The 25,992-nt window shown below is 43.1% G+C and overlaps 1 protein-coding gene across 1 annotated transcript in view; it reads right to left on the reverse strand.

Annotated features, from left to right (window-relative positions):
- Positions 1 to 6,152: 6,152 nt before the first annotated feature.
- The window catches only part of myo15b (myosin XVB), a gene marked incomplete at its 5' end in the record, with an annotated part of 84,673 nt that continues 64,833 nt past the window's right edge, over positions 6,153 to 25,992 (reverse strand). The window contains 13 exon segments of the mRNA XM_037691564.1: positions 6,153 to 6,544; positions 6,891 to 7,031; positions 12,448 to 12,581; positions 12,661 to 12,794; positions 14,478 to 14,596; positions 14,671 to 14,819; positions 17,108 to 17,204; positions 17,300 to 17,377; positions 17,668 to 17,762; positions 17,847 to 17,977; positions 23,147 to 23,223; positions 24,864 to 24,940; positions 25,070 to 25,142. Of these exon segments, the coding sequence (XP_037547492.1) occupies positions 6,494 to 6,544; positions 6,891 to 7,031; positions 12,448 to 12,581; positions 12,661 to 12,794; positions 14,478 to 14,596; positions 14,671 to 14,819; positions 17,108 to 17,204; positions 17,300 to 17,377; positions 17,668 to 17,762; positions 17,847 to 17,977; positions 23,147 to 23,223; positions 24,864 to 24,940; positions 25,070 to 25,142 (1,356 nt within the window).

Here is a 25,992-nt window from a genome sequence, read left to right on the forward strand (position 1 = left end):
AACTGACTCTTCTGCTGCGACAGCGGCAGGAACTGACTCTTCTGCTGCGGCGGCGGCAGGAACTGGCTCTTCTGCTGCGGCGGCGGCAGGAACTGACTCCTCTGCGGCGGCGGCAGGAACTGACTCCTCTGCGGTGGCAGGAACCTCGGTGGACGTAGCGATGTCAGCGGACGTGGGACCCTCGGTGGACGTAGCGATGTCTGTGGACGTGGGACCCTCGGTGGACGTAGCGACGTCCGAAATGGCAGCTGAGTCTTCGGAAGGAGTGAAGACCTCACCGGACGGAGCGATGACCTCAGCGAACGGAGCAGGGGCGAGACACTCAGCAGATGGGTCAACCTCAGGGGCTGCGTGCAGCGTGGGACCCACCTCGGGAGCGGCGTGCAGTGTGGACGGTGGGTCTACAGAGGCAGGGTCTTCTGATGCTGGTGCTGAGTCAGGATCATGGTCTATTTTTAAAGTTCTGAGTCCAGCAAGAAGCTGCTGATATTCCGGACGCTGGATTAAACCGGGTTGGGATAAAAGAAACTTTTCGGCAAGGGTGAGCACAGTATCTAGACAATCCGGGTTATTTTTTGCAGAACAAATGAGGCTTTGCAGAGTGTGGTTTATTTGGGATAGTTCATGGGGTGAATATGTGACTGATGGACAAATGTCTCTATGAGTGTGTGTGGTGTCAGGTGTCGCCCTCACCGGAAACCTGGGAGGTGGGGTGGCAGAACACGCCCCCACAGAGTCACTGGGAGTTTGCTTAGAAGGTTCGGTCAGACTGGGTTGGGCAGCCGTGGCACGGTGTGACGGTGAGAGGCCGGACTCCGCCCCCACCAGAAACCTAGAAGGTGAGGCCACGGAATCCGCCCCTGTGACGTCAAGTGGACCGGACTCGCCGAACCGAACAGGAGTGGACCGGAGCTCCCGCGGGACGTCGGACCTCGCCCCCACCGGAAACCTGAGAGGTGAGGCGGCGGATCCGGGTCCCACAGAAACACCAGAACCAACTCTGATTCTGTTCAGCCGACGAAACCGGGCCGGCCGCCGCGGACTGCCCCCGGGACCGCTTTCTTCCTCCCCGGCGACGGCGGGAGAGTCGGGGGACAGGAACAACACAGAATTCGTCCTCAATCTCTTCGTCCTCCCCCGACGTCCACCCCGAATAGCCGGGCGAGGCGGACCCAGAAACAGGGACCTGGTGGGTTCCCCGGTGCCGAGCTCTGTTCTCGAGGACCAGGAGTGGTGAGGACAGGATTTCCACCTCCTGGTCATAATGTCCTTGTGAGCGGACGGGTCTGGTGCAGAACCCGCCGCACCGGATTGTGGACCTGCTCATCTCAAGAAGCTCGGAGGGAAAAAAGAAAAAAGGTAAGTTGCGGAGAGAATCCTGCCCGCTGGGTTCTGATAAGTGGTCGGGTCGTAATGTCAGGATCAGGTGGACAGGAACGAACCCAGTTGGGCAGACAGGACTCAACTCGGCAGATTAAAAAAACTAAATACTTTAATGACGAAATAAAAGGTAACAAAACAATAAGCTGACGTGGCAGCAAAACTTACATGAACTAGAAGACTCAGGGGGGAAACTCAAAAGGACTCAGGAAGCTCAGGGAAGACTCAGGAGATGCAGGAAACATGAAGACCCAACGAATACGACCCGACGAGGAACAACACAGAACAGGAGGTTTATATACAAGGACAAGACAAGACGTGATTACAACAGCTGTGACGAGACAAAGGTGGCACCAATTAAACTGACGAGGAAACACTAGGGAAACAGACACAAACAGAAACAGCAAATGGTACCATCCTTACACCTTGCTCCTTTGTTAGTGGGGACACTGTCTGCTCTCTGGTACAGAGTTCTGATGACTCCTAACTTGTGCTCCAAAGGGTAAATGGTAAATGGACTGTACTTGTATAGTGCCTTTCTATCTTATTTCAAAATACTCAAAGCACTTTACACTACAATCTGTGTCCTCATTTATCCATTCATACAGCACGCTACTAGATCTCTACAAAGCTAATTGAACAAATCATTCTAAAGAGACTAATCAGTGCTTTAGAGCAGCACATTCATACACTGATGGGCCACACATCAGAGGCTATGAGGGGTTCAGTGTCTTGCCCAGGGACACTTCAGCATGTGACTGCTGGTGGGTTCGAACCCCCAACTCTCGCACTGGAGGACGGCTGCTCTAACCACTCAGTCACAGCTGCCCTTGAGGGTGATGGGAGTCAAACTGCAAATACTGCTCTGTGTAGGTGGGTTTGCGGTACACCTCAGTTTGCAAATGTTCTCTATCAGAAACTGAGACCTCACAGTCCAAGAAAACTAACCTGCCATTTTTTACATCTTCTTGTGTGAACTGTATATATTTATCCACAGAGTTGACGTGGTCAGTAAAATGTTGGACTTCCTGAGATTTAATTTTAACCCAGGTGTCATCAACATACCTGAACCAATGACTTGGTGGTGTCCCTGAAAAGGATGTCTCACGCATCCTTGCCACAGTCTAATAGACAAACCGTAGTGTATCCTAATTCAATTCAATTCAGTTTATTTATATAGTGCCAAATCACAACAAAGTTGTCTCAGGGCACTTTACAGGAACATTCACATACATAAAAGCCAATTAGTAAAGTTCTCTATCTAAGGTTGTTTTCACACCAGATAGTCCGGTAGACTCGGTTCAGTTCGGGACCAATATTCATGACCTTTTGTTACATTTGAGCTGGTGAGTTTGCATTCACACTGCACTGTGCAGTCGAGTCAACCTGTTGAACCAACCTGTTCCCCCACTCGCCTGTGGGGGCGCTGCACCAAGTACTACCGAAAGAAACGACACAAAAACCTCTGACAATACTTCTTCTTCTTCTTCTTCTTCTTCTGGAAATACAAACAAAAACGGGAGTGGCATCAAGTTTTAGCAGTTATATTTTGTCTTTTTTTTTTTAAATGGACTCAGCATGAATAGAAAATGAGGCAGGAGACTATGAAGAATGTTGTTTTTCACACAAGGCAGCTGACGGCTCCATATGAGGTAAGAGAAATGCGTGCTTGTTTGTCCTGCAATGTACTCCACTTCTTGCTTGTGGAGCGGGCCTGGTCTGATTACATTCACACTGTACTCGAACCGTGCTGGAGTTTTTTTCTACCGGACCGAGACCTAGGTTTTAGCCCGAGTTCACCTTTTTGTTCTGTGACAGAGTTCGATGGCACGTTCACACCTCCCCAAACGAACCGGACTTCCTAAGAAAACGAGCTAGAGTATGATTAAAGCGGACTAAACAGTGCTGGTGTGAATGCACCTTAAGGAGACAAGTTGAATCTTGGCTGTGTTGCAGTCTCCCATCCTGAGCAAGCACAGTGGCAACAGTGGAAAGGAAAAACTCCCTTTTAAATGGAAGAAACCTCCAGCAGAACCAGGTTCAGGACAAGCGGCCATCTACCCCTTTGCCCCTTTTCCATGGGACAGGAACTGTTATTTCATTGATTTGAATCCAGAAATACAAATTAGCTCATCCAGCGACTGTCTAATTGTATCCTGAATTAATCAATTGAAAGAACACTCTTCTTTTTTTATTATCATTACTATTTTAGAATATCTTGATAATCAAAGTGTGTTTAGTTCATACCATTTCTAAATGCTGAAGTGAACCACTCATTTTAAATCAACTGTGAAACAGTATTAATGATTTTTAAACCTCATTTAAATTAGAAATCAAGTTAAATGTCTATTTACAAAGTAATTATGCATTTTGATCTTCTGTCTGAATGAGAAGTCAGTGATGTCGGTCGAAAGTCAGAGACAGTCAGAAAACAAGTTATTGGAACGAAGTGTCTTGTTTTTAAACCTAGCAGACGGTAAATAACTTCAACGGCATCTGCGTTTGTCTCACTTCGCCATAACATTCCTCTCTCTGTACTAATCGTTCCTAAACATTCCTGCAGCCTCTCTTGACTTTTAATAACCCTCTGACATCACTGAAACACCCCCCTGTTGGTTGTTTCAACCAATCAGGAAGTACCAAGTGACCGGAAGTGAGGACTCTTTAAAAGTCAACACTTCCTGGAACTAGTCAGTCTTTTACCGGAGTCTTCCTGGAGTCTTTCATGGGGTCTTCTTGGAGTCTTCCACTTTTGAGTGGAATCTCTGACTGTGAACTCACCCGGGCGTAACGCCTACAACTTCGAAGGGAGCTTGTTCTGTTTACCGGAGTAAACCACACAACTTCTGACAATGACCAGCTGCTTTAACTGGAGACGCTGGAAAGGAAGTGTGCATAGGGACATCTATACCAGAGCTGATCCTCATCTGCAAAGGTAAAAAGACGTCACGAGTGTCGCGCACTAAGTGTACCGGAGGGTTGAGCTCGTGTTGGACGAAGTGTGCTAATTCTGGTCAACAAACATACATCTTCCTCCATCCATCTACTTTAAACTTCTCCATTCCTTCCTTTAAACCTTTCTATTTCACCAGTAAATCAATCTAGATGCCTTCAGAAATGTTCTGTTGTCTTGTTAGTAAAGCGTGCCAAGTTTTTATTAATCAGAACCAGATCAGCAAATCAATGTGTACATGTTTTGATGTTAAATTTTGATTCTGTTAAATAAATGACCGCATTTATTCTGATGGGTCAAAGATAAAATAAACTGTGAGGATTGTTTAATCAGTCTCATGTCACTGATTAAACAATCCTCACAGTTATCTCGGTCACATGGCATTAATTTAACTTGAAAAAGAAAGAATCCGTTGTAATTATCAATTAATATTCTTTGTGCTTGAACTAGCTTTAAGAATAATTAATTAGGAGTGAAGAGACAGTTAATCTGTCCCCATCTTCACTACAACCTTGTGTTAACCTGCATATGACAAATAAGCATAACCTTAGTTAAGCATTAACCTTTAATTTAACCATTAAGCATACGATGTAATTACAGAAAATTGAGGATTTACCTGCAGTTATTTTCGTAGACATGAACATGTGATAGCTACTTCCTGTTTATAACTTGTGATCAGCTGATGGGGTCGGTCCCCGGCTTTTTACATGTTTTACAAACTCCGTTTAATTTTTGAAAATGAATAAACTGTATCCCAGCCTCTAAACGCTCAAGGTAACACGTGTCTGGATTACCAGTGACACCGTTTAACCATTTTTTTCTGGTGATTTTTCACAAAACTCTGACTGTAAAGCGTCCAGGCTGCAGCCCCAGCTCTGCAGGTAAGGGACATTTACCTTCGGGACATATTGAGATTATCGATTGGTCATTTGCTGACACACCTACTGGATTGATTGACAGGTTGCTTTACAGATCCAACTTGTGGGGAAAAAAAAAAAAATACAAGAGCTGCAGCCCTGCGGTGGAGACGGGGCAGCCCAGCAGCGGTAACGTGTTCTGTGTTTATATGTTGCTAATAAAAAGTTCTAAGAAAAAAAAATCAATAAATAGGGAGCGCTGGCCCTGCAGCCCACAAATCAGACCGGCCCACTGGGAAATCTCCAGGCCATCCCGATTGGCCACTTCGGGCCTGTCTCCAGGCCAGCGGTCACTCTTTCAGGGATGAAGATGTTCACATCCTGGACAGAGAGGAACGATGGTTTGAGAGAGGAGTAAAGGAGGCCATCTTTGTGAAAAGAAATCGTCCATCATTAAACGGGGCGGAGCCTCTGGGTTCAACTGTCCCCCTCTTACAATGCTGTGATTGCTAGTATCACTCAGCCCCCTGTGAATAGTAAACAGCCATCAGTGTGCTAATGATCATTTGTTAGGTTGATGGTCCTCCTTGATTATGTGAGCAGCTGGTTTTGACTGTCATCAGCAAACTGGTTGATCCACTCTGAGACTGAGTTTGGTGCAGCGCCTCTGACTGAAGAAGTATATTAGATAAAAGACAAAATGTTTCAACAAAAATAATCCATCCAGAGGACCTGACTTAACCTTTTAGATGGAAAAGACAAGTTTATAATATTACAGGAAGCTACAATTCAGTTCTGTTAAGCACATTGTTTAAGCTGTTGTACAGGGTGAAATTATGACCAAGAGGCACTGCAAGTTAATCCCTTACTACTGGAACACAACATGTAACAGAAGAACTAGACAAGAAATTAATAAATCAACATCTTTATTGTTTGTAAATGATTCACTTACAATAAATGCCATTAGTAGACTATAATATTTTTAACTTTTGAACATTGGCTCATTAAACTTAATTTCACACAAAAGTTTGAAGGTTGTGTTGCTCTCCAACGGGTACTCCAGACCTAATTATAACCCATGATCAGCATGTCTCATTTGTTAGATCATCAGTGCATTGTGTATAATGACAACCTTTATTAACATAAATTTAGCAGTTTTCAACCAGTCAGTTTCATAAATAAAATCCTCATCAAGGAGTTATACAGAAAATAAACAGCCAGCAAAGATGACACCAATAGCCTGTTAGCTGGAGTCTCTTTTTTACTCTTACAGGTGATCTGACATTAAACTGGTGACTGAAGGTCAAATCAGCTCCTCCATTATTAGAGCAAGAACATGGCACAACTCTTTAGCCTGAAATAGAAATTAACACAATGAATTAGGCACGAATGGACATATTATCTAATGCACATTTCACTTAACAGTCAGTTCATAAATGTGTGAGGAGCTGTTACTCTACATGTGCATATTAAACCTTCGCTCCAACATATTGGTGTAAAATCCCAAAATAAAATAGTCAGCAACACAAAGTGTAAATGTTAAATAAAAGAATTACAACATTAAAGAACACAAAACGGAAGAACTATAGATTATTTCACTGATAATTAGAGAGACATGAATGTGTCAAACTACAAAAAAAAAAAAAACTATTGAGAAACATTCAACCAACAATAAAAACAATGTCCACACTTGTTTGTACCTGTTGGAGATGAAGTGTGACTTTTTGGGGTTTAATAGGATTGCCATAGTTGATGTCAACTGCTGGAAGTTTTCCTTGTTTCTTTGGATGGACGGTGCACATAGACTGAACTTCTGCCAGAAGAATGCGAAACACTCGCTCCTGTCAGCACAAAGAGACAAAAAAAATGACCAAAAAATTTAAAAAATGAGGCCCTGCTTTGATTCCCAGTAATTGTGCATGTGCATGCGACCTAACACTAGTCCTGTAACCAAACGTCAAAGACACAAACAACTCTCAGGAGGGAACGGAGGAAAAGGAGCTCTGAGCTCTGCAGCTCGACTTCTGAACACAAACAAAAAAGAGTGAACATCTGTCTAGATGTTCACCCAAATTTGAAATATTTTCTCACATATTTTTGAAATGAATGTTAGATTAGATGCATGGTGGTGGTCGGGGGCGTGGCTTTGCTTTGACGGGGTGCTGGCTGGTCGGCTTGATGTGACATTCAAGGTGGGGGGGGGGGGGTGGTATGTTGTGTGTGGGGGGGTGCATGGGTGGCGTTCTGGGGCCTCTCCGGGCCTGTGGTGTGGGGCTGTAGGGATGCCTGATCATTGGTGCTCTGGGCCAGCCTTCCTCAGCTGCTGCTCCCTGCTGCTCTGGCCCCCGGCCTGGGGCCGGCTTGCGGTCGCTGTCGGGCTGGTGGGGCGCATGGACGGCCCGACAGAGGCTCTGTTGGGCTGTCTCTGTGTGCCTGTTTATGTCGCGGGTTGGGTTTTAGGTAGTCCCCTCTCTTGGATCAGTTTTGGCCCCCCATTTGGTGTGTTGTACTCCCCTCCGGTGGTGAGCCCCCTGCTGCCGGTGCATTGGCAGCTCTCAGCAGCTGGGGCTGGGTAGTGGGGTGTACAGGCCCGCCCTGGTGGCTGCCTGCGGGGCCTGGGTACCCTGGCTCTGTCGGGCCTCTGTTGGGGGGTGGTATGACCTCTGGACACAGGGCTTGGTGTCCATGGCCGGATCCACTCTGGAGGGGCGGGTTGCCGGCGGGGCCTGTTGACTCGTCGCTGCAGCCTCCTGGGGGTTTCTGCATTGTGGTTGTTGGGGGTCGCCCGGGGCTTCCCTTTGCTTCTTTCTCTGGGGGGTGCAGGCATCCCTGTTGGGGGACTCCCGGAGTTTCGGGCTTGGGGGCCCCTGTGTGTCTGTGGTTCTGGTCTTTCCTGTGTTACCTTTGTGTCCTGTGGGGACGGGTTTATGGGTCCCCACATCCACTATTGAACATTTTTATGGAGAAACCTTATAGTGACATCATGCTCACACAGGTGTTTAGATTCAGGTGTTTAACAGATACACACTCAGTTGGGTTTTGGTGGCCATCAAATATATATTGTATTACCATGTACTCTATAAAGTACTTTCTAATGATGTTATAAGTATCATTATATATGTTGTTTGTTGTTGTGGTTTCTCGGTTTTGTCTCGTCTTTTTTTTCCGCAGGTCTAGAGTCAGACTTCAATGATGTTGATTTGTGTTCTCTTTATCCTTCTCTCTCTCTCTCCTCTATTCCTATCTCCTTCTTTACATTTGAACTCTTCTCTCACTTTTCTGCTTTATCTTCTTTGTTTTTCATCCCCGTGTCCATTACATCTGAAACAAGCCCAAAGCAAATTCTAATAAAATTTAATTTATATATCAAGCAGAGCACTAAGGCCAGCCACAATGCTCTGCTTGTGAAAGTAAATCTGTTGGGCATCACTTTGACACTCAGACACTAATTCTAAATGTCACAATGATGGACAGGACAAGGAAAAAAAAAAAGATCAGACTTGTTAAGTAAAAGTTTAATTACAACAACCTTAAAGCTCTGTGGTACATAATCATTCATTAAAGACAAATTAGGCAGGTCCAAAATGAGGATATTAATTAGGAGAAACACATCTTTAAATTTTATCTCATGAAATCATCACTACTTAGAGTTATAAGGATACATGGCTCAACAGAGGACTTTTCATTGGCTACAGTAATAAACCAACACCTGGTTCTTGTTCTGCTCCTGAATAAAACCAAAAAATGTTGAAATGCAAAAGATGTCTAAAACACAAAACAATACAACTGTATAAACAGTGCTTGTGCACTAGTTTGTAAATCTTTATGAACGCCAACAGAATCTAGAGCAATCCAACATGGCACATGGACTTTTTTGGTAATCTACATCAATCTACCTAGAACACAATATGCCTTACAGCGAACATCAGTCTCCCCTCAGTATTCTCTCTATCAGCATGTCTAGAATACACTCAGCACAATGATCACTTGTGCTGTTTCAAACCTGATAACTCATCATCCATCTGTGGTGGCTGTGTTGCAGTGGGAAGGTAGTTTACTTGGGACTAGAAAATCACAGGTTTTAATTCCCAGCCATGCCCAAATATTGTGGTGTCTTTGAGCAAGTCACCTACTCCCCAACTGTTAGGGAGTAGGTGACTTGGTCAGTTAGGGCCTAACTGCTTCTCTGGAATAAATGCCCCATTTGCACTGCTCCTACTCAGCCCTCCATGGAAAACACGATATTCCACAGCAGGTTTTAGCTGATTCTGGACCTTGTTTGGTCCCTGCTTCTCTGGTGGGACCGTGCGAGCGGTCGTGACCGAAACGCAGGACACTGATTGGTCAGGGGGCGGAGTCACTGGATCTCAGAAACTTTTCACAGATCCTCCATTTGTAATTTCTCGGAAAGAGGAGCAGCGGCTGGATCTATTTTTAAGATTTTAAAAACAATAATGACATCGTGTTTAATTCTGAAGTCCAGGCGTTTTTTTGTGTTTGATGATCGACGACATAATTGTAGCGAGCGGAGTCACCACGGAGGATCATACGAGCTGCCGAGCCGTTGAAGCAGGCAAGGCCGGACCCCGAGTCCCGGTCTCGCCTGCTCACAAAGGCCGGATTCAGAGCCCTGGCAGGCGGGAGGACCGGAACGAAGGGTGGAAACTTTTGTTTTGTTGTTTTTATACAATTTATGTATAAAAAAATAATGTTTTTTTAAACAGTGAAGATTAAAAATAAACGGTGCCGGCTTTATCATGAAATCCTGTTTTCACTTTGACTTTATTAACTAATCTGTTAATTAAAGTTAACTCAGCTGAAAAATCATAAAAAGACTAAATTATTGGCTCTCAGGAACATTTCCCTCCAACATGTTTAAAGAAGAGACTTTGGTTCAACTTTATTCTAACCCACAGATGAACAAATCACAAAACAAGAATTACACTTTAAATCACTGTTTGATCGTTCCTGTTGCTTCTAATGAGGAGTGACAACTTTTCTTTCTTATTTCACAGAGTCAGTAAGGTGAGAAACAACACTGATCATCACTGAAATCACTCAAATAAAATCTGTACACAAGAAACTAAACCACATGTACAAAAACATCAAGTGATGAAGAAAAATATGGAATTTTAAATATCATTTTAAATATAAATGTTTTTGTAGGATCTGGTTCATCAGATTGAATTCAGTTTATTTATAAAGCACCAAGTCACAACAGAATCGCCTCAGGCACTGAACAGAAACATTCAAATATAAAAATAATAATTTCACATGATTTATCTGAGGAGCAGACTGATTTGAGTTCATCTCATCACAGAACTCTCCCTCCATGAACTAAAGTCCATTCATTAGCAGGATTTTGGGTTCTGGACACGCCTCCAGAACCGGTCCTGAAGCGCAGTGCAAATCAGGCTGAGGTGAGCAGAGCTGAGAAGGAGCCGTGCAAAATGGGCATTACACAGTTCCACTTGGGTGTATCTCATGTGGAATGGGTTATATGCAGAGCACACATTTTGTCATTATATGACACACAATGATGACTACACACATGTAACGTCACAAATCACATCATACCACAAGTATGTCTCTGGACACTGCATCACACTAAACACACTAAACTTCTGTTATGTTTTCATGGCAGATTACGCATGTGGCTCTGTAGTTCAGCTGATGCCAGTAATAGAGATATGATGTGACAGCATGATGTAACAAGGTTGATGACAAGTGAAAAAATCAAACTCCCAAATCCTTAATATGTCTGCCATGCACAAAGAGATCAGGCTGGAAAGGATTTGTAACAGGTTAGGCTTGTTAAAGATGGAGATGATGCTCTAACAAGGGAGGGGAGTGTGGTGTAAAGATGGAAGGAGAACTTTGAGGGGCCAATGAATGACGAGAATTAAGAGTAGGTCTTAGACACTGTGAACCAGGCATTTGTGAATGTGAGAAAATCCATGAGGAATGAAGAATGTGCTTGTGTCCATTTTTAGGAACAAGGGTGATGTACAGAGTTGTAGCAACTACAGGGGAATTAAGTTGATGAGTCACATGATGAAGATCTGGGAGAGAGTTGTGGAAGAGGTGAATATTTGTGAGCAGCAGTTTGGTTTCAGGAGGGATTTGTGACAAAAGGGTGTCAGCAAAGGTCAAAGGTAAGGTTTACAAGACAGTGGTGAGACCTGTAGTGTTTACTGACAGAGACATGGACAAAAAGACAGGAGACAGAACTGGAAGTGGCAGAAATGAAGATGTTGAGGTTCTCCTTAGGAGTGACAAGGATGGAGACGATCAGGAATGAGATCATCAGAGGTACAGCACAGGTTGAACAACTGGGAGATAAAGTTAGAGAGGACACACTGAGATGGTTTGGACATGTCCAGAGGAGGGACAGTGGTTTGGACATGTCCAGAGGAGGGACAGTGGTTTGGACATGTCCAGAGGAGGGACAGTGGGTATATTGGTAGAAGGATGTTAGAAATGTAGCTGCCATGAAAAAGACAACGAGGACAGATATTGATGCAGTTAGAGAGGACATGAGGGTAGTTGGGGTGAGGACAGAGTGAGATGGAAGACGACTCTTGAAGAGGGAAAAGCCGAAAGAAGAAGAAGTCAGTGGCCAGATAAGTAAAGTAGGACCACACCCCAGCACTGGGCAGCTGTGGCTCAGTGGTTAGAGCAGTCGTCCTCCAATACAAGAGTTGGGGGTTGGAATCCACCAGCAGTCACATGTTGAAGTGTCCCTGGGCAAGACACTGAACCCCTCATAGCCTCTGATGTGTGTCCCATCGGTGAATGAATGTGATGAAGCTCTGATTAGTCTCTTTAGAATGATTTGTTCAATTATCTTTGTAGAGATCTAGTATAGAGCTGTATGAACGGGTACATGAGGCACAGATTGTTGTAAAGAGCTTTGAGTATCTTGATCACATAGAAAGGAGCTGTATAAGTACAGTCCATTCACCATTTACCCCCTGTGCTTTTACCTGATGTGTGAGCACAAACTAACACGTGCTTTCCAAAGAAAAATTAACACAAAAAATAATCTAGGTCTTACCAAAAAGGTGAAAGAGAGTTTCAAGTGAAAAGAAGTAACAAAAGCACTTATTACACACTTAATATATAAAATGACAAAATAATAAAAACACAATGAACTATTATTAATAAAACCTTTCATGGCACGGTGATTGTTTTCACTCATACATGTGGTGCTGAGGGGAATATTTCATCCATTACCAAGATTTTTAAAATGATTACCTGTGTTTTTGGATGAAGGAAAAGTATCTCCTCCTTGTTGATGCTGACCATGCAGGGGGAGGGACAACCACGTTGGCTCACCTTCTGGGCTGTGAACGTGTTGGAGCCAAACAGAGGCAGGCTGCTCATGAAGTCTGCGAGATCAAAATTCAAATAAATGTCATTATTACCAGAGGAATAGATAGGAGGATGTAGAACAGAGTGTGTACACACCGATGAAGCGTATTTTGACATCTGCAGGACTGAGAGCCTGCAGGGCAGATATCTGACTCTGGCAGAAAGGTTGGAGCTCCTCAGCTTTACTGCTGAGTCGGTCCTGGGGGGGCAGGTACGCTTTGAGCTCTGACCTTTAAAGAAAAGAAATAAACAGAGTCACATTAATGTACATACATCTCACAAGTATAGAATAACAAAAAAAGGAGACCAACAGATTTCAGATAGTATTCTGCATGAAGAGTGAAGCCAAAATAAAAAAACTGAGCAAGACAAGGATGAAGATCTGACGACAAGCAACGAAAACAGGAACAGTGTCTACTAAGTGGTTGATGGTTCGTCATGTTTTGACATGCATTACTCCGACTACTAACACTTATTAACCTTATTATGTTCTTTCTCTATCCTACCAAAGGTGGTTGTTTGTAACACTTGAAAACTACTAATTACTTAAAATAAATACATGTTTATTAGTAGCTCCAGCGCTAATAATGTTAGAGTCAGAGCTAATAAAATTATCACCAGAGCTAAATTATGTGCAGTGGTGCTTAAAAGTTTGTGAGATCTTTATAATTTTCTATATTTCTGCATAAATATGACCTAAAACATCATCAGATTTTCACACAAGTCCTAAAAGTAGATAAAGAGAACCCAGGTAAATAAATGAGACAAAACTATTATAATGGGTCATTTACTTTGTAGTTGTTTTTTTGTCCCCAGGTGTCTAGCCCCATCTGATGTTGTGTATGTCTTGCTTTCTCCCCATCCTCTGTTTCTGTCTTCATAGGGTTTGTGTTTTCCTTGGTCTCTGGCTCCATCTTGTGTCGAGTTCATGTCTTTTGTCTGCCTACTCCCCAGTCTCAGTCCCGTCCCTTCTGTCTGATTACCCTATTCCCTACACCTGTGAACCTGACAGGTGTTGTGTGTTAGTCCTCGTCAATATTTGTATTTAAGCCTGTGTGTTTGTATTACCCCTCGTCCTGACATTGTCTTCTGTCTGCTGGTGATGACCGTGAGTCCTGCCTGTTCGTCCATGTTTGTTTTGTTGCCCTGTCAGCTCTTTTCTTAATAAATTCTTTATTTTATATTTACCATGAGTCTTCGCCTGCTTGCCTGCACCACTAGGTTCACCAGCACCAGCCCGTTGTGACATGTTTATTGAGGAAAATGATCCAATATTATTGATATTGATATATTATTGATTTTGATCCACTATGAGAAGGTGCTATTTATAAGACTGTTTGTTGCAGCTCCTCAGACTGACAAAGTCTTTTGGATAAAAGACAAAATGTTTCAAAAAAAGAAGAACCCGTCCAGAGGAGAAGACTCAACCTGTTAGATTTACCTGGATCCCTGAGCATGCACCAGGACGTTTCATGACATGCTTTCTTTATTACCAATTTCAGAAGTCAAAATTTAAAGAACTTATGGTGCCGCAATCAAAATGAGTCATCCATGTTTGCAGGTAATTACTGTATGTCATTTTATCTACAATATAAAATATTTTTTTTTCAATCAGTCATAATGTGAAAATTAACGTGATATAATTTTGCATCAATAGTGGCAAAAAGCTGTAAATATTAATTTCCACTTGCATATATTGTTAGGAACAAAATTGAAAACAAAGTAAAACCAGGAGTGGTCATGTCTCAACCAGGACACAACCCACGATTTGAAGACCACTGGTCTAAGAAGAGCTGGAATTGTTCCGAGGTGACAAAATACAGTCATTTCATTCAGGGTGGTCCAATTAGTCACCATGTTACTCTTAAAACGCTCAGGAGTTCGAATAGTGACTCTAGGGTTGTGGTACTCACAGTGAGGGCTGGTTCGTCAGACCCTGAGCTACAAGTTGCAGGACGGCCAGTTCTGCAAGCTGCTGAGCTGGTGAGGATCCTCCAGGCGTCAACTTTCCACTCAGGTAGTCCTCCTGGAGCTACAGCAACACAGAGATGTTGTAGAAGTGAAAATGAAACGTACGCAAAGAAGCCTGCTGAAGTCTTCTGTCACCTGCTGATAATGAAAGTCCACGTAGAGGTCGTTTCTAAAGGACAGGGGGTTTCCCCAGCTGATTCTCCTCACAGACAAGGAGATAGATTCATCATCCAGCAGGAAGTCAAACACATACTCTTTAGCATGAAGGGGGCGCACCATCCCATCTGACAAACACAAAGCAAACATTTGAAACGTGCAGACGCTGATCTATTTACATCATTTATCATCTGTTCGTGTGTTCAGGCTCAGAAAATATGCTTGTTTGTTCACAAGTGGCATAAAAGTACTTAAAGTATGGAGCTTCATCACATTTAAGCTCTAGTTTCTACAATTACTTATTACGTGATCTCAAAACAACAAACATGTCTTGTTTAAAAAAAATCTGACTTTTTTAGTAAGGCTGCCAATCACATGCTCTGTGGGGAAAAAATTAATAAAGCTCAAACTTCTTTACGACAACTTTCCATCAAGGTGGTGCATTTCAGTTTAAAGGAAATATTTAGATCATTTGAAAAAGGTGGAAATGTCAAGTCCTCAGCTGTAGATGGTCTGTTTGGAGACATATTGGTTAGTTCTGGTTGACTAAATGTGTTACTGAATGGTCAGAGTGAGGCCAAACCAGTGAGATGTTACCATCCTGCAGCAGCTTTAATGTGAAACATGCCCCATTAGCTGACGTGTTAAACTCCACAAATATCTTCTGAAATGTCCATTTGACTACAAAGATCCAAGTGCTCTCAGCTGCTGCTGCCTCAGGTCCCCTCTGAGAGCTGAGGGGACCTGAAACATCTGTAAAAATGTGTTCAACATCTGCAGAGAAAACTACACTGCTCTACTTAAACACACCACTGGGAGGAGATGACAGTTTAGTGACACAGTAGTCCCTCGCTACTTCACAGTTCATTTATCGCGGACTCGCTCTATCGCGGTTTTTCAAAATAAAATTGGACATGACACACAACTGACTGATTGATGGACGAGCTGCACGATCAGCATGGATTCTTTATTTGAAATAAATTATTTTAAATTATTTAGCACGTGCTGCACCTCTGTGCAGCCCACACTGCAGGATAAACTTCCTGCTGCAGCTGATCAGCTGTTCTCCATGCAGATCGGAGAAGTGGGCGTGGCCAAGAACGCTTGCAGATGGCAAAAAGCAGAGGAGGCAGGGAGATGAAATCATGACATGCTATGCACTTTTAGTGCTTTACAGTTTAGAAACATTGTTTAGAATATTGCAAGATGTGGGAAGGGTTTAAAATGCATATATGGGAGTGGTGGTGCAGAGGTTAGAGAAGGTGGGCCTGCGATCGAAAGATTGCCAGTTCAAGCCCGGTACCAACAACATCTAAAATGTGGGTGGGGTAGGTGAAGCACCCACACCTGCCCCCACCCTCATTCGCCCCACTCTGGGCCCATGAGCAAGGCCCTTATCCCCCACCATCTGCTCCTCGGGGTGTCCTAGATGCAGCTCTCTGCTCCACAGAGGCTGTGGTAGCTGAGTGAAGCTGACACCCCACCCACTTCCAAAATTAAAGCAAATAGTCTGAATGGTTAGTGCTCCGTTAGTGCTGGTTTGTGCCGTTAAAATTTTCGTTTGTGCTGCTTTGGTTTATGAGATATTAAAAGTTATAATTTTGACCTGTGATAGACGCTCAGGCGCGTTCACGCGTCCTTTATAACCGCAATCAGGTACTAAAAGGAAACATTTACGACAGTTGTGTTTTTGTTGTCAAATCTGATCCACACAATTACAGCTGGAGCGCGCGCCCGCCTTAAGTAAACGCTCTGCCCTGACGTGTGCGTGAACGCGCCTGAGGACGCGTGAACGCGCCTGAGCGTCTATTACAGGTCAAAATTATAACTTTTAATATCTCTTAAACCAAAGCAGCACAAACGACAATTTTAACGGCACAAACCAGCACTAACGGAGCACTAACCATTCAGACTATTTGCTTTAATTTTGGAAGTGGGTGGGGTGTCAGCTTCACTCAGCTGGCTGTGGTAGCTCGGTGTCTGTGGTTGCATCAGGAAGAACATCTGGTGTAAAAATAACTGCCAAGTGTTCGTGCGACTTAGTTCACTGTGGCGACCCCTAACACAGGGAGCAGCCGAAAGAAGAAGAAGAAGAAAAAATATATATATATACATATATATAAATACTAACTACTACTTGTACTCCTACTTGGCGGATTTTCAATTATTGCGGGTCTTCAGGGTACAGATCCCCCGCGATAAATGAGGGACTACTGTAAATAAAAATGTTTAAAGTAATCAACAACTACTGTACATGCAAATATTAACTTTATTCTTGTTATTTCTCTGTTCTATTAAAAGTTGTCATTTGTGACATGTGAAAACTACTAATTTCTCTAAAGACAGCTAACTGCCAAATGCTTTAATGATAATGCACATTGTCAACATAAAACTTTAATGAAGTTAACAGATTTACCTTGAAGTCTTCTGGCAAGAACAGAAAACTCATTGATTTCTGTGGGTTCTAATATTCCCATATCTTTACACACATCTGTTACCACATCTACTGCCATCTATAATAAGATAAAAAGGTAAAACCATGAAAAACATTTATCAACTGAAAAGAAATGGGTCTGACTTTTCTGTTTAAGACGTAAATAAATTTTACACTGAAGCTGCGAATCTTGACAGGAAAATCGACTCGTCCTGGCAGCTGGACAGGAATACGCCGAGAAGATTTTCCAGCCTGCAGAAACCAAAGACACACTTTCATTATCAGCTGTGGGTGTGTGCTAAGCTAACATGCTAAGTAGCTAACGTAATATCAGTAGCATTGTAACAACAGCAGAGCAGAACACATGCAAAGTTACACAATCCTAATACTCAGCCACATGCAGAGCATTTGTTGAATTTGTATTAAACTTCTGCTTGTGTCAGTATACTGTATTCAAGCACAGACTCACCTCACAACAGAGTACTGTAGCTTGCAAAATGAAAATCACGCCTTCACTTGTCTGAGTAAATAATTCAACTTACCAGAATGGCCTCCATCTCAACATGGGAGGGCATATTGCGACGTCCGCCAAAAATGACTGACCGCTGGAGGTTATCTTGACATATACAAGCCAGCTCTGGAGAAGAAACAATGGTCTCCATGAAACATGAATAGAAATACACTTAAGAGACGCTTTCATAATTAACTTTTCCTTCTCTACCTTGGTATGGATGCATGCGATCCTGAGAAACGTTTTGCAGATGTTGTGTGAAAAAACTTTGTAGGATATCAGAGCAGGGGAAAAAGCCGGTTATCAGGTTTAGCAGCCGCCACCCAAAGGTGCAACTGGATCTGCAGAGACCAAGACCATGTGAAGATATTAGCTAAATTATTCAGTCAAGTTAAAAATGTCTGACGTAAAATTGAAAGGTACTGCTGCAAGACAGCTACTGTCAGAAAGTCTCATTTATTATTTATCAGCTTTCTTCAATATTAATCTGGGATTTACAGTGCTTTTGTCATAATCTAGGGTTTGACAAATTTGATAGTTTAATCTCAGTTTATCCCTCTTATCATTTACCCTTTGTTTGTTTTTGAACTTTAAATACTAAAATCTGGACTTTAATAAGAAAGTCTTTCTCATATTTGCCTAAAAATCCAGCTGAAATTCTACAGAATCTGTGGGGGTGGCCATGATAGAAAATTAAACTCAATGAACTTGATGAAGCGAATTACGTCCATTGACCCAAACTTTGCTGAGCCAGTGGTTGAGTTGGTGATTCCAACCTCATCAGGTGAGCAAAGAGAGGGGACAACACCAGAAACACTCTTCTTCAGACAGGCAGATGGCCTCAAACTGAGTAAAACTACAAGTTGTATCACCAAAGTACATTCTCATTAATCCAGGTATAAATCCAACAATGTTCAGTCACAACATACAAGTTGTTTCCAAATAAACCCAAAATAAAAAACTTGAGTTGTGAAAGACAAAATTTTGTGGTGCTTGAATGTTTGTGAAGTCTTTATAATTTTCTATATTTCTGCATGAATCGGACCTAAACATCATCAGATTCTCATACAAGTCCTAAAAGTAGATAAAGAGAACAAAGTTCAATAAATGAGACAAAAACATTATACTTAAGCATTTATTTATTGAGGAAAATGATCCAATGTTACATATTTACGATGGTAAAAGTATGTGAACCTTTGCTTTCAGTATCTGGTGTGCCCCCCCCCCCCCCCCCCACCACCACCACCACCACCACGTGCAACAATAACTGCAACCAAACGTTTCCAGTAACTGTTGATCAGTCCTGCTCACCAGCTTGGAGGAGTTTTCTCCATTCCTCTGTACAGAACAGCTTCAACTCAGGATGTTGGTGGTTTCCTCACATTAACTGCAGCTTCAGGTTCTTCCACAACATCTGGATTAGATTAAAGTCTGGACTTTGACTTGGCCATTCCAGAACATGAACTTTCTTCTTCTTGAAAATTCTTTGGTAGAAGGACTTGTATGTTTAGGGTCATTGTGTTGCTGCATGACCCACCTTCTCGGCTGGGATGAGAATCAGCACCTCCAAATCTGAGGTCATGGTCCTCAACTGGAAAAGGGTGGATTGCTCTCTCCAGATCGAGGGTGAGGTTCTGCCTCAAGTGGAGGAGTTCAAGTATCTCGGGCTTTTGTTCACGAGTGAGATTGACAGACGGATTGGTGCAGCATCTGCAGTATTGTGGACTCTGTACCGGTCCGTTGTGGTGAAGAGAGAGCGGAGCTGTAAGACAAAGCTCTCTGTTTATCGGTCGGTCTTTGTTCCTCCCCTCACCTCTGGTCATGAACTCTGGGTAGTGACAGAAAGAATGAGATCATGGATCCAGGAGGTTGAAATGAGTTTCCTCTGCAGGGTAGCTGGACTCTCCCTTAGAGTTAAGGTGAGAAGTTCAGTGATCAGGAGAGACTCGCAGTAGAACCACTGCTCCTCCACATCGAGAGGAGCCAGATGAGGTGCTTGGGGCATCTGGTAAGGATGCCCCCTGGATGCCTCCCTATGGACGTGCTTCGGGCATGTCCGACTGGGAGGAGACCCCGGAGAAGACCCAGGACACGCTGGAGGGACTATGTCTCTCATTCGGCCTGGGAACACCTTGGAGTCCTCCCAGAAGTCCTCTCCCAAGCTTTAATCAGCATGTGACGATTCCGACACGTGGAGACCGCACGCTGGACCGTGTTTACACGAACGTAAAAGATGCATACAAAGCCGAACCCCGCCCCCACCTAGGACTGTCAGACCACATCTCAATCTTCCTGGCTCCTGCTTACATGCCCCCGCTGAGACGCTCCAGACCGGTTCAAAAGAAAGTTAAATGTTGGATCCAGGACAGTGGCCCCATACTGAGAGATTGTTTTGAACGAACAGACTGGCAGGTTTTCAGAGAAGCTGCTGAAAATGGAGGTTCGCTTGATCTTGACCAATACACATCCTCAGTTCTGGGTTACATTAGTACATGTACTGACACAGTCTCCACTATCAGAAATGTTAAAAGCTACCCAAACAGAAAACCTTGGCTGAATGCAGAGGTGCGTACCCTGCTGGAAGCCAGGAACACTGCCTTCAGGTCTGGAAACTCAGAGGAGCTGAGTAGGACAAGAAAAGAGCTGGTTGCTGGTATTAAGAGGGCCAAGGCCACATATGCAAAGAGGATCGAGGGTCAATTCATCTCACAAGACCCTCGGAGCATGTGGAGGGGCATTAAGTGCATAACAGATTATAAAGGAAGGAGTGAACAATGCCCCAAAGACCCATCTCTGCCTGATGCCCTCAACAAGTTCTATGCACGCTTTGAAGACCCGAACAGACCACCCAGCACCAGACTCACCTCGCCACCGGATGAAGAGCATCTCAGCGTGACCTCAGCAGAAGTAAGGAGTACCTTCAGGAGGATTAATCCGCACAAAGCAACTGGCCCAGACAACATCCCCGGAAAAGTGTTGAAGGAATGTGCTGATCAGCTCTGTGAGGTGCTGGCAGACATCTTTAACACCTCACTTACCCTGGAGACAGTTCCCACCTGCCTGAAGACTGCCACCATCATCCCAGTCCCAAAAAGCTCTACAGTGACTGGTCTGAATGACTATCGGCCAGTGGCCCTCACCCCGATAGTCGCTAAATGCTTCGAAAAACTGGTCATGACTCACATCAAAACAACCATCAACATCAACGAGGACCCTCATCAGTACGCATACCGTGAGAACCGATCAACAGAGGATGCAATCTCCTCTGTGGTCCACACTGCACTCAACCACCTGGAGCAGAAAAACTCTTACGTCCGTATGCTCTTTGTGGACTTCACATCCGCCTTCAACACCATGATCCCCCAAACCCTGATGGACAAACTATTCACACTAGGACTAAGCCCCTCCATCTGCAACTGGGTACTAGACTTTTTAACAAACAGACCACAGTTAGTGAGGATCCACAACCTCTCCTCCTCCACCATAACCCTCAGCACTGGCTCTCCTCAGGGATGTGTGTTGAGCCCCCTCCTGTTTACTCTGCTCACATATGATTGTGCAGCTACCCATCCAGGCTGTCACATTGTAAAGTTTGCAGATGATACAGCGGTGGTGGGATGCATCACAAACAATGATGAGTCCAGCTACAGGCAGGAGGTGGAACACCTGGAGAGCTGGTGCAGAGAGAATAACCTTCACATCAATGTGAAGAAGACAAAGGAGATGATTGTGGACTTCAGAAGGAACAAAAACACCTACACCCCCCTGAACATAAGAGGATCTGCGGTGGAAGTGGTCTCCAGCTACAAGTACTTGGGTGTACACATGAATGACAACCTCAGCTGGAGCAACAACACCACCAGCCTGATCAAGAAAGCTCATCAGAGACTCTACTTCCTCAGACGGCTGAGGCGAGCTGGTCTGGGAAGCTCAGTCCTCACCTCCTTCTACAGGTGTGCAGTGGAGAGCATCCTGTGCTCGAGCATCAATGTGTGGCATGGAGGCTGCACAGCTGCAGAAAGAAAAGCTTTGCAGAGAGTGGTGAAGGCTGCACAGAAATCTGTTGGAATCAGCCTCCCCACCATCACAGACATCTACACCTCCAGATGCAGGAAGAGGGCCACCTGCATCATGAAGGACCCCACCCACCCAGCACACACACTTTTTGCCCCACTCCCCTCAGGAAGGAGGTTAAGGAGCATTAAGTGTAGAACCACTAGACTGAGGAACAGCTTCTACCCTGAGGCTGTTAGACTCATGAATCTCTAACTAGAATAATCACTGTGAAAAACCATATCATGTTGCTGCTGATCTGTTTCATGTTGCTGCTGATCTGTTTCAATGTTGATGTGTTCATGCGTGCACATCTGCTCACAGACTCATGTTCATGTTTGTGGTGATGTTCAATGTTTTATGTTATGAGTGCTTAGTGTATATTTAGTTGATGTTTTTCTTAGTTCATATCTTAGATGTTATTACTGTTTTTCTTATACATTTTATTGTTGGATGTAACTGGGACCCTGTGTACATAATTTCGCTCCACCACATGTACCACATGAGGTGCGAATGACAATAAAGAAACTCTGACTCTGACTCTGACTCTGAGAAGAGCTGGAAGAGGTGGAAAGAGATGTCTGGACCTCCCTGCTCAAGATGCTGCCCCCACGACCCGACTTTGGAACAAGCAGAAGATAATGGATGGATGGATGGATGGATGGATGGATGGATGGATGGTTGGATGGATGGATGGATGGATGGTTGGTTGGATGGATGGATGGATGGTTGGTTGGATGGATGGATGGATGGTTGGATGGTTGGATGGATGGATGGTTGGATGGTTGGAGGGATGGATGGATGGTTGGATGGATGGATGGATGGATGGTTGGATGGTTGGATGGTTGGATGGTTGGATGGATGGATGGATGGATGGTTGGATGGATGGATGGATGGTTGGTTGGATGGATGGATGGATGGATGGTTGGTTGGATGGATGGATGGATGGTTGGTTTTGCAACAAAAATAAAATGGCAAAGTCTGTGTGTCAATTATTAAAAATAGAATTAGAAAAACTAAACAGCCTACAATATTTTTATAGTCTTGTTTGTTTTAGCTAACTTGTTTATCAGATAAGGTATATGGTTACAAGTAGTCAGAGAGTGGACTTGGTACCAGGTCACCTTAGGCCAAAGGACATTGATCAAATGTTGTTGTTTTGTCAAACCTGAAAACCTATTGGACACTCAAATGTTCATTTTTTCTAGGTTAGGATCATATGACAAAAGATGTTGAACATGTTCTAGTTTGTACTATTCTTCAACAGCACCAAAGAAAAGTGCAGTTTGGTTTTAGTCAGACTCAAATGATACAAAGTAACCCTGTGAACTTTAGAGGCCTTTGATAAGTTCTTCAACTGGTTCATAGGTTCAGTGGAAACCACCTTTTAGCACAACTTACTGTAAAAAGCATCAGCCTCCCAGTATGTACAGTACTCTAATGAATGACAAACTCACCTTGTTGGGTTGTTGGTGCTTTGCTTGATGACTTGGCAGTAGATTTCATCTCTCAGCATTTCCTTTTCTTTCCCTAGCTTTACAAAACAGGGAAACTCACTTTAAACCCATAAAAGTCAAACGATGGCCATGTTTACACTGCAGACCATAATGCTCAGTTCAGGTTTTTTGTTGAGATCCAAGTTTCTGTGTTTGTTCACATTATGCAAAGTTTCTGCAGATATCAGCTAGTCACATGTAACGTGTTTTAATGCCAGTTATGCCATTAGAAACATTTAGTGTCATCGGCAATGGTCTATGGAATGCATAAACTTTAAACTTTACTTAAACAAAATTCAATTTTCAATGCCTTTTTTGATGCCATCACTGAATGCCTACACTACGCACAGCTTTGTGTTTTGTTTTACAGAAGATTGTCATGTGCCTTAGTTTTATAAGCTTTTCTTTTCAATTCAAGCTTATTTAAACCAGCATCACAGAACCAAAAGAAGTGGGGAGCATCAACGTGTGTGTGTGTGTATTTTTACTGACACTCGATTTACTATATACTCTCATTTGTCTATACTGTATTATTATAGAGTTATTTTATTGGGTACAATGACATGAACAAGAGAAAATGAAAGTGAGTGTGGAGCCTTTCATCAGAGACCATGAGTTTGTGCTGTATCTCAGATTATGTCCATCAAAATGAAGTTAGCAGATAAAACATGATCAAACCCAGTGTGAAGTTCTGGATAGGTGCAACAACTGTAAGGAACCTGGATTACTGCCCCACGTGTGTGTCTTTAGACCTACTTCACCACTGAACGTGATGGACTTGTTTGGTGCAAACAACAGAAGAACTTGTGCAAAAGCATAAAAATCACTTTTTAAATTACACAACACAAATGTGGCACATTGGATCTGTAACTCTTCATTTATGAAGACAGTGGGGACCAACAGCAGGCGGCAGCCATTCTCTACATTTTTTGTTTTCTAGCCACTTTAAACTGAGTCTGCATTTACTCATTTTCTTTCTGCTCCCGAGGTTTTATCGTTTTCCCTCCAACACGTGATCTTCTGACCCTTGAGCACTGACCAGCCAGAAACAATTGGTGGTGCCACGTTACTCTAAAGTGACGCTGACATCCCCTCCATGAGTGAGCCAAGGACCTTGACCTTGACCTTGACCTTATCGTGGTGGAGGAGTTTGTGCGCCTGATTGATCCTGGGAGCTAGGCTGTCGGGGGCAATTGTAATTGCCCCTGGTAGGGTCCAAAATTGCTCATCTAATTTTTCTTGAAAACAAAAAAACAAGTAAACAATGCCACTGAGATTCAAATTTAATGTTTTTTAATGCTATTTAAGGCTTTACATTTTGATAAATCCATTTCATGACAAAGTTTTTTTAATGCCTCACAGAACCCCAGGTCTACAGCCCTGAAGTGATCTGGATGTGCGGAAAAAGATGACATCACAGTCAGCTGTGGCGTATAATTAAATGAATGCTACATGTGTCACTGTGTATGTATCAATTCTTAGGATGATATGCAACAAGAGCCATAAGGTCATTTTGAAAAACCTCTGATATGTATCTATTTTAGAACCAGGGTCTGATTTGTGATGTTCGGTCATAAAAACAGATATGTCTTACAGAAGCCAAACACTCAGATTTGGGTGAGGTTTGTCTGCAGTGTGAACGTAGCCTAAATGATCAAATCTGAGTAAGAGCTCTCACCAGCAGAATAAAACTCAGGCATTCCACTTGAGTAGTACTTTTTTTCATTGGAACGTCGCCCATAAACTGCATCAGGTCTACAAAGACAGAGAAATAAGAAAAATGTAGAGGAACACATACACACTCATTTAAATGAACAGCACAGTATGATGATGTTGATGATGATGATAATAATAATAATAATAATAATAATGATAATAACTCACTGATGAAGCATTCTACAGCCAAATCATTGATTTCAGGATCGTTGTAGAGAATCAGTGACTCTTGGATGGGTACCTTCATATAACCAAAGCACAACACATTAAACTTTTAATTTTCTGTTTCACAAACTTGGCTTCTGACTTTGAATTCAAACAAAAGATGCAACTATCCTGAATAATTGTACAAAACTGGCTGGTTCATGCTTTTCTCTCACTCTAAATGGAAAGTGTTTACACTAATTTGAACTGTACAGACACCTGATCAAGTGAGCAACTAGATCAAGTGAGCAACTAGATCAAGTGAGCAACTAGATCAAGAGAGCAACTAGACCACCCACATTTTCAATTTTATTTTCCCCCTTGTCCTGTCCTTCATTGTGACACTTAGAATTATTGTGAGTGTCAAAGTGATGCCCAACAGATTTACTTTCACAAGCAGAGCATTATGGCTGGCCTTAATGCTCTGCTTAAAATATAAATAAAACTTTATTAGAATTTGCTTTGGGTTTGTTCCAGATGTAATGGACACGGGGATGAAAAACATAAAAGATAAAGCAGAAAAGTGAGAGAAGAGTTAAAATGTAAAGAAGGAGATAGGGATAGAGGCGAGAGAGAGGGATAAAGAGAACACAAATCAATACCACATTTTCAATTTTTAAAGTGGAGGTGCAAATATTTATGTTTGTTCTCCAGTTTTTTTCCATTTAAATATAATATGCCATCTCTCTTAGCAAAAAAACAAACAAAAAAACAAACAACAACAAAAAACCCAGACATGCAGAATCAGAATAAACATTATTGGAATTGCACCGAGGTACAACGCGAATATGTACGTACAGTCGTCCGAAAGATGGGCGGAGTGCACGAAGCTGCAACTACAGGAGAGCGCGGCCATTTTATTCTTATCAGATAATAATCTTAGATAT

This window comes from Nematolebias whitei, chromosome 17 (genome assembly GCF_014905685.2).
Source record: "Nematolebias whitei isolate Nwh7 chromosome 17, NemWhi1, whole genome shotgun sequence".
Classification (NCBI taxonomy): domain Eukaryota; kingdom Metazoa; phylum Chordata; class Actinopteri; order Cyprinodontiformes; family Rivulidae; genus Nematolebias; species Nematolebias whitei.